This window comes from Cajanus cajan, chromosome 1 (assembly GCF_000230855.2).
Source record: "Cajanus cajan strain Asha chromosome 1, NIPB_CcT2T_4, whole genome shotgun sequence".
In the NCBI taxonomy this organism is placed as follows: domain Eukaryota; kingdom Viridiplantae; phylum Streptophyta; class Magnoliopsida; order Fabales; family Fabaceae; genus Cajanus; species Cajanus cajan.
The window spans coordinates 26,500,684-26,514,059 of record NC_138517.1 but is presented as its reverse complement, the minus strand read 5'-3'; the positions used below and the strand labels follow the sequence as shown (position 1 = coordinate 26,514,059).

The 13,376-nt window shown below is 31.6% G+C and overlaps 1 protein-coding gene across 2 annotated transcripts; it reads right to left on the bottom strand.

The window, feature by feature from the left end:
• Positions 1-2,701: 2,701 nt before the first annotated feature.
• Positions 2,702-10,514, bottom strand: LOC145959095 (receptor-like protein EIX2). Of its 2 annotated transcripts, none has more exons than XM_083077221.1 (4): positions 10,432-10,514; positions 10,206-10,299; positions 3,577-6,773; positions 2,702-3,122 (listed from the first exon to the last, which is right to left on the bottom strand). In XM_083077221.1, exons 2-3 carry the CDS (start codon positions 10,246-10,248, stop codon positions 3,622-3,624), a joined length of 3,195 nt encoding a protein of 1,064 aa, XP_082933347.1. In that variant the 5' UTR covers positions 10,249-10,299; positions 10,432-10,514; the 3' UTR covers positions 2,702-3,122; positions 3,577-3,621. The 2 variants fall into 2 exon arrangements, with proteins under 2 accessions (XP_082933347.1, XP_082933342.1); XM_083077216.1 differs by lacking the exon at positions 10,432-10,514 and adding an exon at positions 6,896-7,005 and having other exon boundaries at positions 10,206-10,300.
• Between the last annotated feature and the right edge of the window lie 2,862 nt (positions 10,515-13,376).

Sequence of the window (13,376 nt, the reverse complement as noted above, 5' to 3'; positions counted from 1 at the left end):
TGTATATCTTTAATCACACAAATTTTATCTTCAAATAATACTTTATAGCATTTTCCTAATAATTGAGCAACACTCAACAAATTTTGGTTAATATATGGAACGTATAAAACATCAGATATTAATTTCAAACCTGAATGACTCTTAATAGCAAGTGTTCCTTTGCCTTTTACTATAAGGTATGCTTCATTCCCCATTTGAACTTTAGAGATATCAGTTTTGTTGAGTTCTTTGAAGAGTTCTCGATCATAAATCATATGATTTGTACAACCACTATCAATAATCCATGTTTTTTAGGGTTTTTTGCTCATAAAGCATGACATTGAAAGTAGTTCTTCTTCTTCCTCTTCTTGTTGGTTTTCATACATGTTTTAGGTGTCCTAATTATCTGCACTTGTCACATTTTAAATCAGGTCTCCGCCAACATCTCTGTTGTGGATGATTAGTCTTTTTGCAATAAGGACATGGTGGAAAAATTTGAGTGTTATTATTTTGACTGTTCTCTTGAAACAATTCCTTCTTCTTATTTTTGGCACTATTTTTGTTCTTCCATTTGGCTAAATATACACCTTCCATAGATCATTCTTCTCTCATAAGCCTCCTTTGTTCTAATGCTTGCAATGCATGTAACACCTCTGTCAAAGTGATCTTACTCAAATCCTTTTTGTTCTCCAAGGCGGCTATTGAAGCTTCATATCTTTCATGTATACTTACTAGAATTTTTTCAACAATTCTATAATCAAGAAATTGCATTCCTAGTAATCGTACCTTATTATCAATGCCAAGCAGTTTGTCAGAGTATTGTTTGATTGTCTTAGTCTCCTTCATTCTTTGTATTTCAAATTTTCTCATTAAATTTAATATTTGCATGCTTCGATTCCTTTCATTTCCAACATATTCTTCATTTAGATAATCCCAAATTTCTTTTGTCGATTTGAGAGTCATAATTCTGGTGAAAACATTGTGAAACACAGGCAAAGAGACAACTTTTTACATTTGCCTTCTTGATTTTCTTTTCCTTGTGAATTTTCATTTGGGCTATGGTAGGATTTTCTAGCAAGACGGAAATATCCTAATCTTCTTCTACAGCTTCCCAGAGATCTAAAGCTTCTAGGTAGCCTCCATTCTCACCGCCCAAAATCATAACTTTCTCCATCAAAAATAGGTGGAGAAATTTGTGAAAAGTTTGTTTCTGCTTCCATCTCCACAGGTCGTAACCTTAGCTCTGATACCAATGATGGGGTTATTTTATGCTATTTGTCTAAGGGAATATTTTATAAGAGTTATTTTATCAAAGGAACATAATCTAGTTTTATTCATGAGTCTCTATTTATAGAGAAAATTTGTTATACAAAATCAAATATTGATATTATCCTATTCTAAAATAAGGAAACAAATCTTACAATAATCAAAACAAATTAAATATAAATATTTGAGATATAAATAAAATATTCTTATGAAAAACTAATTTATTCTCCTAAAGATATTTAGGCATATTCCCAATAATGATGATGATGAAATAAAAATTAGATAATAGATAAATGACGGTTAGATTAAATAAAATGTAGAGAGGTGTAATATATAGAAAATAAAGAAAAAAATATGATAGATGATAGAAATTTAAAGAATTAATTTAGAGAATTTGTCATATAGACAAATATACTAATATAATAACATGTAATATTAATTTTATAATGATATATTAACATAATAGAGTGTAGTTCAGTTTTTACATTATAAATAGATAAACAGATACATTCCATAATTGTTTTGGCTGCATTCTTGATTAGACGACATACTGTTTTTTTGATCAAAGTGCTTGAGTTAGTATTTACTATTTAATATTCACTATATGGTTCAAGTGACCTAAATGAAAAAAATTCACTTGTCATTAATTATTTGATATAAAAGTAACATTAGAGGCTATTTGTGGTTGGAAAAAAAAATTCAAATGCCATTAATTATTTACATGTTTCCATTTCAAACGTCAAGCACAATGAATGATTTGAGATTACAATAATTCTGAAAGCAACAACAGATTTCAAGTTTACAAATAGATCCCCAAGACTCAATATATTTAAATGACTTGCAAAAACTCACTTCATAAACTGAAGCCTATTTTGTGAAGTGCTTAAGCTGGTGAAAGTTCGATATTTGCTTCAGAGAACTTGATTGAATCTTTCAAAACAACCTCCCCCTCTCAAATTTTTGTAAACTTGATATTTACTTTAAACAAATTCATTCTCGATTTCAAGTCTGACATATAAAATGTCCAGTGTAATTGTTAGGATATTCTTTTTCGAGCAAGAAACGATAAAGCCTAACAAAGAACAATTGCACAGGAAAAAATTATGAGTTTCCTCTCTTCTGCCATTGTCAAATCCAGTGTAATTTTCCCTAATCACTACACAAATGCAACTTAGCCATTGTAAATGGCAAAAGAGCGACACTTTAGGCACTATCTTTGCATGGTAGTCATTGGGATAGTCGAATTATTTGTTTTCAATTACTCTCTCATGTTTCAAGGTCACGTTATTTATAAGATTTGAGCATATATCGAAGCAAATATTAATGTCATTTGTAGTAATTCCTTTAAGAACAATCTACTCTTTGTGAGATAGGCATATAAAAGGTATTTTTTTTGGGGCTTTGTTATGAATATAGATGATCATCCTCATTATCATATAATAGTTGAGGTTTGATATAAAAAAAAAATAATATATATATATATATATATATAAAATAATTGAGGCTCAATGACTGTAAAGCATGATTGCTTCATCTGTAACAGACATCTCAACTTGAATGACAACACTTTTAAATCATGCCGACCCTTATTACACAGTCTTTGTCATTAGCATTAACATACAAGGATGCAGGAAGTGTGATGGTAATATACATTATTACATGTTTGGATATACATGTAGAGATTCAGGGAGTATAACAAAAAGAACAGTGTAATGGACACTTGAAAATTATGACCACCCTTGCAAAGATCGGGGATTCAAGAAGCACGAGAAACTCATATTTGGATATACATTTCAGAAAAACACCTCTTCCAGATTTCATCCTCCCATCAGATAAATTAGGGAAAGTTGTCCACAAAGCAGTTAGTTCATAGCTTCCTGCAACATAACATTCAGATGACCGACATCAAGACATTCAAAGTTCAGTTGAGTTACAAATCAATCACATTTATATGAAAGCTAAATGGAGACATCTAAAAATAGTCCTTCAGAGCAAGAGCCTGAATAAAACATGTTGCATGACTTGATCCAAATAACTATCTTATTATACATTATCAAACAAATTTGAATACTTTGACAATAAGAACCATTTGTTTCTTTTTATTCCCTTCAAAGTTACACTATAATTTAGTTAGGGAGTTAGGGTAATGAAATAGCCAAGTTAGGATAAATAATTATGTTAGTGACTACTGACTACTAACAATTAGAATAATGCGGATACGATCTTTCTGTTTGGAATAAAGATTTTCCTTTAAAAAATGAGAAGCAGTTGTCAATTTATGAAATTGCTAGTAAATAAACAATGAATATGAAAACAAAGGCTACAGCGTACCTGCTAGCCTAGTTTTAAGCCACTTGCGGAAATTTGGAACATTCACTACACTGTTACCCAGTTCGTAATTCTGTTCAAGCACCTCGTGTAGGCAATTCTCCAAGGTTTCCAAATTAGTATTGTCCCTATTAAGCCCCAAAAGCCTACAAAGTATCCTATCCCCAAGCTCATGTACAATGCTTCATAGAAAACAGAATCTTCTTCATGCACAGCTTGTTCTTGAGGCTTCACTATTGTCTCATCTCCGGGACAGCTTTTGTTAACTTGCTCTCCACAAAGATCATTATTTCCTTCAAAAATAGAGGCACCATAGGTCTCGAAATGTCTTCCCGATGGGATTCTTCCTGAGAGAGAATTGTGTGACAAGTCTAATTTTCCTAAACCATCAATTTGTGTGAGAGAAGATGGAATTCTCCCACAAAAATGATTTCTTGACAAGTCAAGGGAATCAAGTGAACTTAAATTTCCAATTTCAAATGGAATTTCTCCACTCAAACTGTTTCTCGATAAATTCAAAGAAACTAGGCCAAGCAAATATCCGATCTCTTTTGGTATTTTACCTGTTAAATTGTTACATGAGAGATCAATGCTCTTAAGATTCAATTCGGGATCCTTGAATTGTTGTTCCAATCCTTTCCACATCCATGTGATGTCAAGCGTATACTCATAGAAATAGAAGGGACCATAAATTTCATAGTCAGTCGCATCAAATCCATATATACGACTATAAGTTTCACTTTCATTTATGCTTTCTTCAGACATTGCAATAAAATTCTTTATGCATGTTGGAATTTCTTTTGACAACTTATTCCTCGAAAGATCCAACATTTGAATATGCCTTAAAGAACAGAGTTGAACAGGAACATTTCCAGAGAAGTGATTCCCTCGCATGATCAAGATTATCAATTGCTGCATGCTTCCTCCAATCCATGATGGTATTGGACCAGACAACAAGTTTTCCTCCACATCCAGCACAAATAAATTGCTGCAATTTTTCAAAGTTGAAGGCAATTCACCCATTAAACTATTGCCTCCTAAAATCAAAGCTTCCAATTTAACAAGGGTGCCCATGGAGATAGGAATCTTCCCTGACAATTGATTGTGTCTTAAATCAAGAAACAGTAATTGGTCAACAGATTTCCAACAATCTGGAAGTTGTCCTTTTATTTGATTCTTTGATAAATCTAAGATGCCAAAGTTTGCAACTGTCCTTTGGTCACATAAGAATGAAGACAAGTCTGAAAATTTATTTTCAGAGAGCAACAACTCTGAAACTTGACGCAAAAATGACGGAACGCTGCCCTCAAATTGATTTGAATTCAAAATTATTGACGGTACACCATGAAGCTCCAATGGTATATTAGGAATAGTACCAGTGAGATTATTGTGAGACATATTCAACGAGTGAAAAAATTGCATGTTCCAAATCCATTCTGGTACGGAACCATTAAGCCCATTATCAGATATATCCAGATAAATCAAGGAACTTTGAGTCTGGAGCCAACTAGGAAAACTAGGGCCTAGCTTGCAAGATCCTACGCCCAAATATCTTAATCGAAAAGGAGGAATCCAGCTAGGGACCAATTTTAGAGACAATGAGTTTTGTGATAAGAACAAATATTCTAATTTTGAAAAATTTGAAAGATGAGATTCAGTGACGTCACCCTCTAAAGAATTACTCCCCAAGGATAACTGCTCCAACTCAGATAGCAATGTGATGCTTTTAGGTATCTTGCCAGTAATTTGGTTATCAGATAAATCCAAAGTCTGAAATACGTGTCTGTTGCACCATGAGGAATTTTGAAAGAAGCTAGAAATTTCCCCATTCAACTTGTTATTTGAGAGGTCTAAGCTCTGCAATCTGCACATGTTCCCAAAGAAAGATGAAATCTTGCCTTGTAGTTTGTTAATGGAGAGATCAATAACTTCAAGAGAGTTCATTGCTTTCCCAAATACATCTGGAATCTGACCTTCTAACAAGTTACCATTAAGGTAAAGAGTATTAAGACCCGTGGTGAAGTTAAAAAGCCAATGAAATATAGCGGATGATTTCAGCAAGTTATTGGAGAGATCAAGGTAGAGAAGAGAAGATGAGGAATTCATTGTGGAAGTAGATGAAACAGTAAAACTTCTATCTGTAAGACTGCAGTTTACTAAATGAAGCTCTTTCAGTTTCGATCCAAAATTAAAATTACCTTGAAATATTGATGATGAAAGATTATTATAAGAGAGGTCAAGGATCTTAAGAGATGGAAAATTTGGAAAAAGAGAAGATAACAAATGAAATGTTGAGGATGTTAGCAGATTAGAAGAAAGATCAAGGACGGTAAGAGAAGTGGAAAAGTTGGAGTGAGAATAAAACAAGGATCTGATATCAGCATCTGAGAGAGAACAATCAACAAGCCTCATCTCTCTTAAGTTTGGAATAAACTTACTTATCTGTAGCAAGCGACGAGAGGCACTAAGGTTGTGTAATGAAGTGAGTTCAAGAGTTGTTAAGGAAGAGAGATTAGAGAACCACTCTGCATCCTTATCTTTTATATCAAAATTGCCACCCAGCCCGAGAGTGTGCAAGAGAGGAATATTTCCTGCCTGAAAAGGGATACCTCCAGAAAGAGTGTTTCTCGCAAGACTAAGAAATTGTAGCTGTTTGAGATTCCCAATTTGAAACGGGATTTCTCCAGAAAGATAATTGTGTCCGAGATCAAGATATTGTAACTGTCTCAGATTCTCAATCTGAAAAAGAATTACTCCATGGAGATAATTCCGTCCGAGGTCTAGATAACGTAGTTGTGAAAGATTTCCAAGTGTAGATGGAATCATGCCACCGAATAGAGAATTTGAGAGATTGAGATATGTTAAGTTGGCCAAGGAGCCCATGAGTTCTTCTGGGAGGTGACTCACCAGAAAATTATTATTACTGAGGTCGAGATGTTGAATATTATGCAAGTCAATCAATGAAGTGAGATTGATTGCACCTTCCAAATATTGTGTATGAGAACCAGGAAGATGAAGCATGTGTACATGACCAGTTTCATTGTGGCATTGTATGCCTCTCCATTTACAACAATCTGTATTATTGTCATAGTCACTCCATGTAGACAACATGTCATAGTCATGGGAGAGACTTTGTTTGAAGTTGAGGAGTGCTTCTCTCTCCCTCTCTATGCACCTCGCCTCAGCAACAATTTTAAGTCCTGAGGAATGCAATAAAAGGAAGAACAGAGCATAAAATACTTTGAGAAAATAACGGCTCATTATGATTTTGTTCATGAGAAATTATCTTAACAACGGACAAAGATAACAAAACGAGAATTACGATCGATTTTTATTCTTTGGCTTGTGAAGTTCACAAGGCTCGATGGCAACATTTATATAGAGCGGTGAGTTCTCTTCTCTGTATTAACTATTAATTCACTTCTCCAAAACCTGTAAACAAAAGTTTCAAAAGTGATTTCATAAAATTAAAAATAATAACAAATTAGCATTCAAAGTTAGACTACTTTATGTATAAAAAACTTATACTACTTTTAATGTACTTTACAATACCTTTTTTAACATAACTATTATTACTATTATTATTAGTATTAGTATTACTATTATTATTATTATTATTATTATTATTATTATTATTATTATTATCATTATCATTATTATTATTGTTATTATTATTATTTTTGTTATTATAATTATTATTATTATTATGATTATTATTAGTATAATAATAATAATTATTATTATTATTATTATTATTATTATTATTATTATTATTATTGTTATTATAATTATTTTTATTATTATTATAATTATTATAATTATTATTATTATTATTATGTTTATTATTAATATTATATTATTGTTATTATTATTATTATTATTATTATTATGATTATTATTATTATTGTTATTATTATTATTGTTATTATAATTATTATGTTTATGATTATTATGATTATAATTATTATTATTATTATTATTATTATTATTATTATATTTTTTTTTAAATATGCCGCATTAAGTAGACAAAGCATTCACCATAATTAAACTAGTCCTTTTATTTATTATTTATGTACAACTTATGGTTTATGATATATTTACATTTTTATAGTCATGTTAATCAATATAATTTATTTATTTTATAAACAATAATTATTTTTTTAAAATATTTTTCGTAAGTCAATTTTAGTTCTAAATTATTTCTCTAGTTAGCTTATATCATTACTAGAAAAATGTCATTTTTCTGCGAATTTTACTATAAAAAAAATATTTACAGAAATTTTTTTGCAAATTTTTTTGTAATAATAATTTTGCAAAAAATATTTATGAATTTATTTACAAAAAATAATTTGTAGATATTTCTTACAAATTTAATTTACAAAAAAAATTTGCAAATTTTTCTATAATTATAATGATCATAGAAATTGTTTTTCATGGTAAAAATTTGTAGAAAATATTGTAAAAAATTTATCTTATTTCTTGCAAATTTTCTCGCAAAAATAAATTCGCCAATAATGTTTACTAAATAGTAGAAAAATTTTGCATGTAACTTTTCCTACATAACTTTAATATTTTCAAAAAACTTCAAGTCCCACATCGATTAAAAATAAAATAATTAAAGAGTATATAAGTTGAGGCAACACTTACATTACAAGTTGATTTGTATGGTTGAGTGTTAGACTTATAATCTACAATCTTATAATATAAAATATTATGTATCACATGTTGAAGGTATGAAAAGAATTATTGATAGAATTTATAGTAATTTTTTTAATTTTTTTCGTAAAAAAATATTCCTGCAGAATTTCTTCCGAAAAAATTTGCAGGAAACTTTCCTGTGAATTTTTTTTTTGCAAGAAACTTTCCTGTGAATTTTTTGCGCAAGAAATTTCGCAGGAAAATTTCTTGTGAATTTTAAAATTTGTAAAAATATATTATCCACGAAGGTATTACTTATAGATAAAATTTCGCAGAAAAATCACTACTACAGAAGTCACATTTTACATCGGTTTTTTTAGATATTTTACATCGGTTTTGAAAACGATGTAGATGCAAGCGATGTAAAAAGTGCAAGACATTTTACATCGGTTTTCAAAACCGATGTAAAAAGCATCATTTCTACATCGGTTATTGACATAACTGATGTAAAATATGTCATATTTTACATCGGTTCTGGGTGAAACCGATGTAAAATATGCCATATTTTACATCGGTTCTACCAGAACCGATGTAAAATATATCATATTTTACATCGGTTCCACCCAGAACCGCCGTAAAATATGGCATATTTTACATCAGTTATTCATAGAACTGATGTAAAATACACTATAAATATTTTGAAGCAAGTTGTCAGCTCAGGCATAAGAGATAGCAACTGCCCATCAAGTAGACATTTGAGACAACTATTTGGATAAAACTGCTATATTATTATTATTTATTACTATAGATATACTGATATATATTACAATATGAAAAAACTTAAAAAAGCACACTAAATAGCACAGAGCTATTTCTGAGGCATGCAAACTCAAGCATACTACGAAGCAGAATTAGGCAAGCATATAATTACCTGGACAAGTTTCATGATAAAGGCAAAGAGAAAAGGGAAATCACATAAAAAAATAAATAAATAAAATAAAAAATGGGCTAAATCCTACATAAAACACTGTAGAGTGCAGATTACATATGAAGCAATTTCTCAAAGAAAAGTAATAGCTTTTATACTCAAGCATACTTCAACATGGAATTTAATAAGCATGGGATCCCCTTGATGAATGCAATTCACTTGTCATAATTATTGTTCCAAGAGAAAATTGTAACAGAAAACTCCATCTTGAATATTCAAAGATAACTGGGAGATCCATAAGGAGATAAATAAGCACAAAGTCCAACTTATTTTATTTTATTTTTATTTTTAACATTTATTATTTATAGTTGTAAAAAAAAACGTTTATTATTTATAGCACATCAACTTATTTTAACTTAATTAAAGTTAGGTTAAGTAATAACATATGCTACTAAATCCGTACAGCTCTGAATAAATAAATAAATAAATAATCGATATAACTAGATTTTTTTACCAACTATAAATATCTTTTATTTGATATAATTCTATTTGAATAAGGTATGATTACTATATATGTGCTAAATACATGTCAATTTCAAACATCCACACAATATGAGATAACGGACAAGTGCAAACTATATAAGCCTATTTATTTTCTATGCACTAACACCTAATTAAAAATCATGACAGCCCCGTGGTCAATCACCACCTTGGTGTTCTCAAATGTTCCAGAAGCTATATTTGTTAAAGCCCAAGCAGCCTCAAACTGTACAACACTCGATATTCAAATATCAGCATAAGTAACAATAAAATCACAAATTCAACGGACAAACAAATAAACAGCAGGCTCAACAAGCACAAAGGCAACTAAATCAGGGTATTTGAATCAACCTAGCAAATAAACAGCAGGCTCAACAAGCACATAATTCATACAGTTATAGAGCTTGGGTTTCTCATTAGTGCACTTGAAATAAAGTAAGTAACTTGATTACAGACGTGCATCAATGTTTCTTGAGAGTTGAGATATATAAAGTCACAAAATTATTTATCAGCATAGCTGTTTTACCGAATTGCTTGAGCAATGAAGTTGCTGACAACACGCCCATCATCAATATTCATGCTTGGTCCGTATGTGTTAAAGATTCTTGCAATGCGTATTTCTGAGATAAAAATATAAAGAAAAAAAAATCAGAGTTATTAGTTAACGGCAGTGCAAAACTTGTACTGTTTGAGCCCTCAATTAATTAGAAAATATTACCATCGACGGAAAGAGGAAAAAGAAAAGGAATTACCAATTCCATGCTGCCTATGATAATCAAACATCAAAGTTTCTGCAACACGCTTGCCCTCATCATAACAACTCCGAACTCCTGTGCACACATATTTTTATGTTTAGGCCATATCCTCACAAGTTTCAGCATAACATATTGTTTGGTTTACCGTATCAAAACCTAATACAATATCAATAAACAAGTAATTGAGGAGCAGTGGAGCACCTCACATCATGAGCCCAAAACATTGGGAAAAATGTTTTTTTAACCCACCCCCAAGCAATTTTACTGGGTCATGATAAAAGGTCAGTATAGCATGCATGACATGGATCATTCTAAATTCCTACAAGTTTGGTATATGAACGACATGGATATTATCAAAATATAATTCAAAGAGATCATATATTTGCAGCTTTCAGATCATGTTCATTAACAAATGCATGTTCAAAATGACAAACCACTTTATTGTCTGTGGAGTTTTTACTTTAATTGTTAGATCATTTCTCAAGATTCACTAGATAGAGAACAATAGACCAACGAGAAGGTCATAAACAGTCTGAATTACTAGAAATAATAACAATTGGAAACATCATAACAATATATATGAAATTCTAATTTTAAATCTGCAATAGGCCAGGGGGAAGGGGGCAGATTGGGGGAAATTCGAGCTACTTGAGTTGTGTGCAAGAAATAAGTCATGTAGACAACTGAGTGACAACCATGGTAAAGGACAGAAATACAAAAAGTAGACTCTTAAGAACCCCACCTTTACAGGATTGTACTTATAGAAAATTGGAGAAGCAGGGCATGCAAGATGATAGATTTGATCAACCTCAATCAACAATTGCTCTGTGACATCTGTTCAGGGAAAGAAAAGTATATGCATTTTAATTAAATTGAAACACATCTAGAAATAAAGAAAAACTTTGCACATGATAACATCATCATTCATGTTGTTCAACACAACATGATGCAGCTGGCTGCTCTATGTTTGGTGACTGATTTAGAAACATTGAGAATAAACCGTCAAATTAATCCCTAAAATTACAAGTCATTTTAGGCCCTAGTTTTAAGGATCTACCGATTTGATATTTGAATTTGACAACTATAGTCATTTTGGTCCCAGACTTTGGTGCACATCAGTCAATTTAGCCCTGACTTTATTGTACATCAGTTAATTTGGTCAACAAAATTTAGGACTAAATTGAATGATAATTGTTAAATTCAAGGACTAAGTTGATTGAACTATAATGTTAGGGACCAAATTGACTCATAATGCCAATTGTGAAAGTTGGGGACAAAAATTTATTTTTCACAATATCGAGGACCAACAAGCTTCTGTTGCATGATCCTTCGCAGTCTTGAAGATCAATCACAATGTAGAGAACTAAATTAAGAGGTCAAACACATAGTAAAAGGTGGGAAGACAGGAAAGAAATTTTAACCACAAATTTCACCCTACATGGACAATTGCAAAAAAGAAAATAATAAAATTATACCATGACGAATTAGCTCAAATCTTGGATGGCCAATCCACTTTTTAAGGTTGTCTTTAGATCCGGTGAAGAAGTTGTCAGCAACAATGACCTGATTAAACAAACATAGTGTCACATGTTGTTCCCAAGTTTTATTGCGCATGTCGAATAACTAATAAACTTCAAAACTATGAACAGAATTATATAAGCCATGCTAACCTCATTTTTTTCATTTTCCATCAATCTGTCAACTAGGTGAGAGCCAATAAACCCAGCTCCTCCAGTAACCAGAATTCTCATATTGGACTGTTGTCATAAATGAAAGCAACATTGTAAAACCAAGAGTTCACATAAGGAAAGACAAAAAGTATCATGTAAAAAAAGAGATCCTGGCAAGAACATTGTTCAGGTAGTCAGTATTCTCTTGGTAATGAAATGTAATATGATGTTTTATGCACATATTCCACATGACTTGAACTAAGTTGTGCAAGAGAATATATAAAATGAAATGTAGTAACAATCAAAGGGGAAAATTATTTTAGTAGACCAATTGGCACCAGGAGCTGAAAAGTAAACACGAGAATGCAATCATAGCATATATTTTGACAAGAGTGAGCATTGAAATAAAAACTAAAATGGCGACAATCAGAATGACAGAATAACATGAGAATGCTACGCGAGACTTCACCTGAAAGAACTTGGAAAATCTCAAGGGAGACGGCAAGGGAGGTTGCTTTGTTGCTTTTTGATGATCTCCATTTGAAGAATTTGTTGCCATTATCAAAACCTCTGAAACTCAAATCCTGAAACAATTTCCAAATGGTCACATTATGAGTCACGAACACATGCATTGAGTCAATAAATTTTATAAAATCAAATCTAATAAAAACTGAGTAGATGGCCAAGGAGATAGTAACACTAACAGACAATTCAATAACATGCATAAGAGAAAGAGAGAGTATAACAATGGACTTGATAGTGAACTTAAGCAAAGACACACAAATCTAAAACCCCAAATCACAGATCTGATCTGAATGATCCATGATCAGAAAACAATTTATAGAAGAAAGAAGATCCCGAACTTCAAAAGAGAAGAACGACGATGCTTACCATTACTGTCTGGAAACGAAACAGAAGTTTCAAGCTTGCATCCAAAGTAGGTGCGTTCTTTCTTTGCAAATCAATGACAATGCTTAGCGAGTTCACGGTTTTTTGTGGGAAAGGCTTGCTTCGAGACTTCAAGTTCACCGGGGGAAATGCTTCCAGATTTTAGGGTTTATCAGGGGAGAGGGTGCATGAGGGGAAAGGGCGCGCATATGCTTCTGACTTGAGGGTTCATGAGGAATATTACATCGGTCACCAAGTGGACCGATGTAGATCTCAAAACTTTTTAGGATTATTTACGACAATGCCACCGCCTTTTGTAATACTACATCAGTTCCATAAAAATGATGTAGAATATTACATATTTATATCGGTCCCATCCAAAAT

Excerpts from the sequence above, each read along its gene's own strand:
- LOC145959095 (XM_083077216.1), bottom strand. The coding sequence starts at position 6,947 with ATGTTGCCATCGAGCCTTGTGAACTTCACAAGCCAAAGAATAAAAATC. Across the intron at positions 6,774-6,895 it reads CCAAAGAATAAAAATCGATC|GACTTAAAATTGTTGCTGAG; the intron begins GTAATTCTCGTT and ends TGCATTCCTCAG.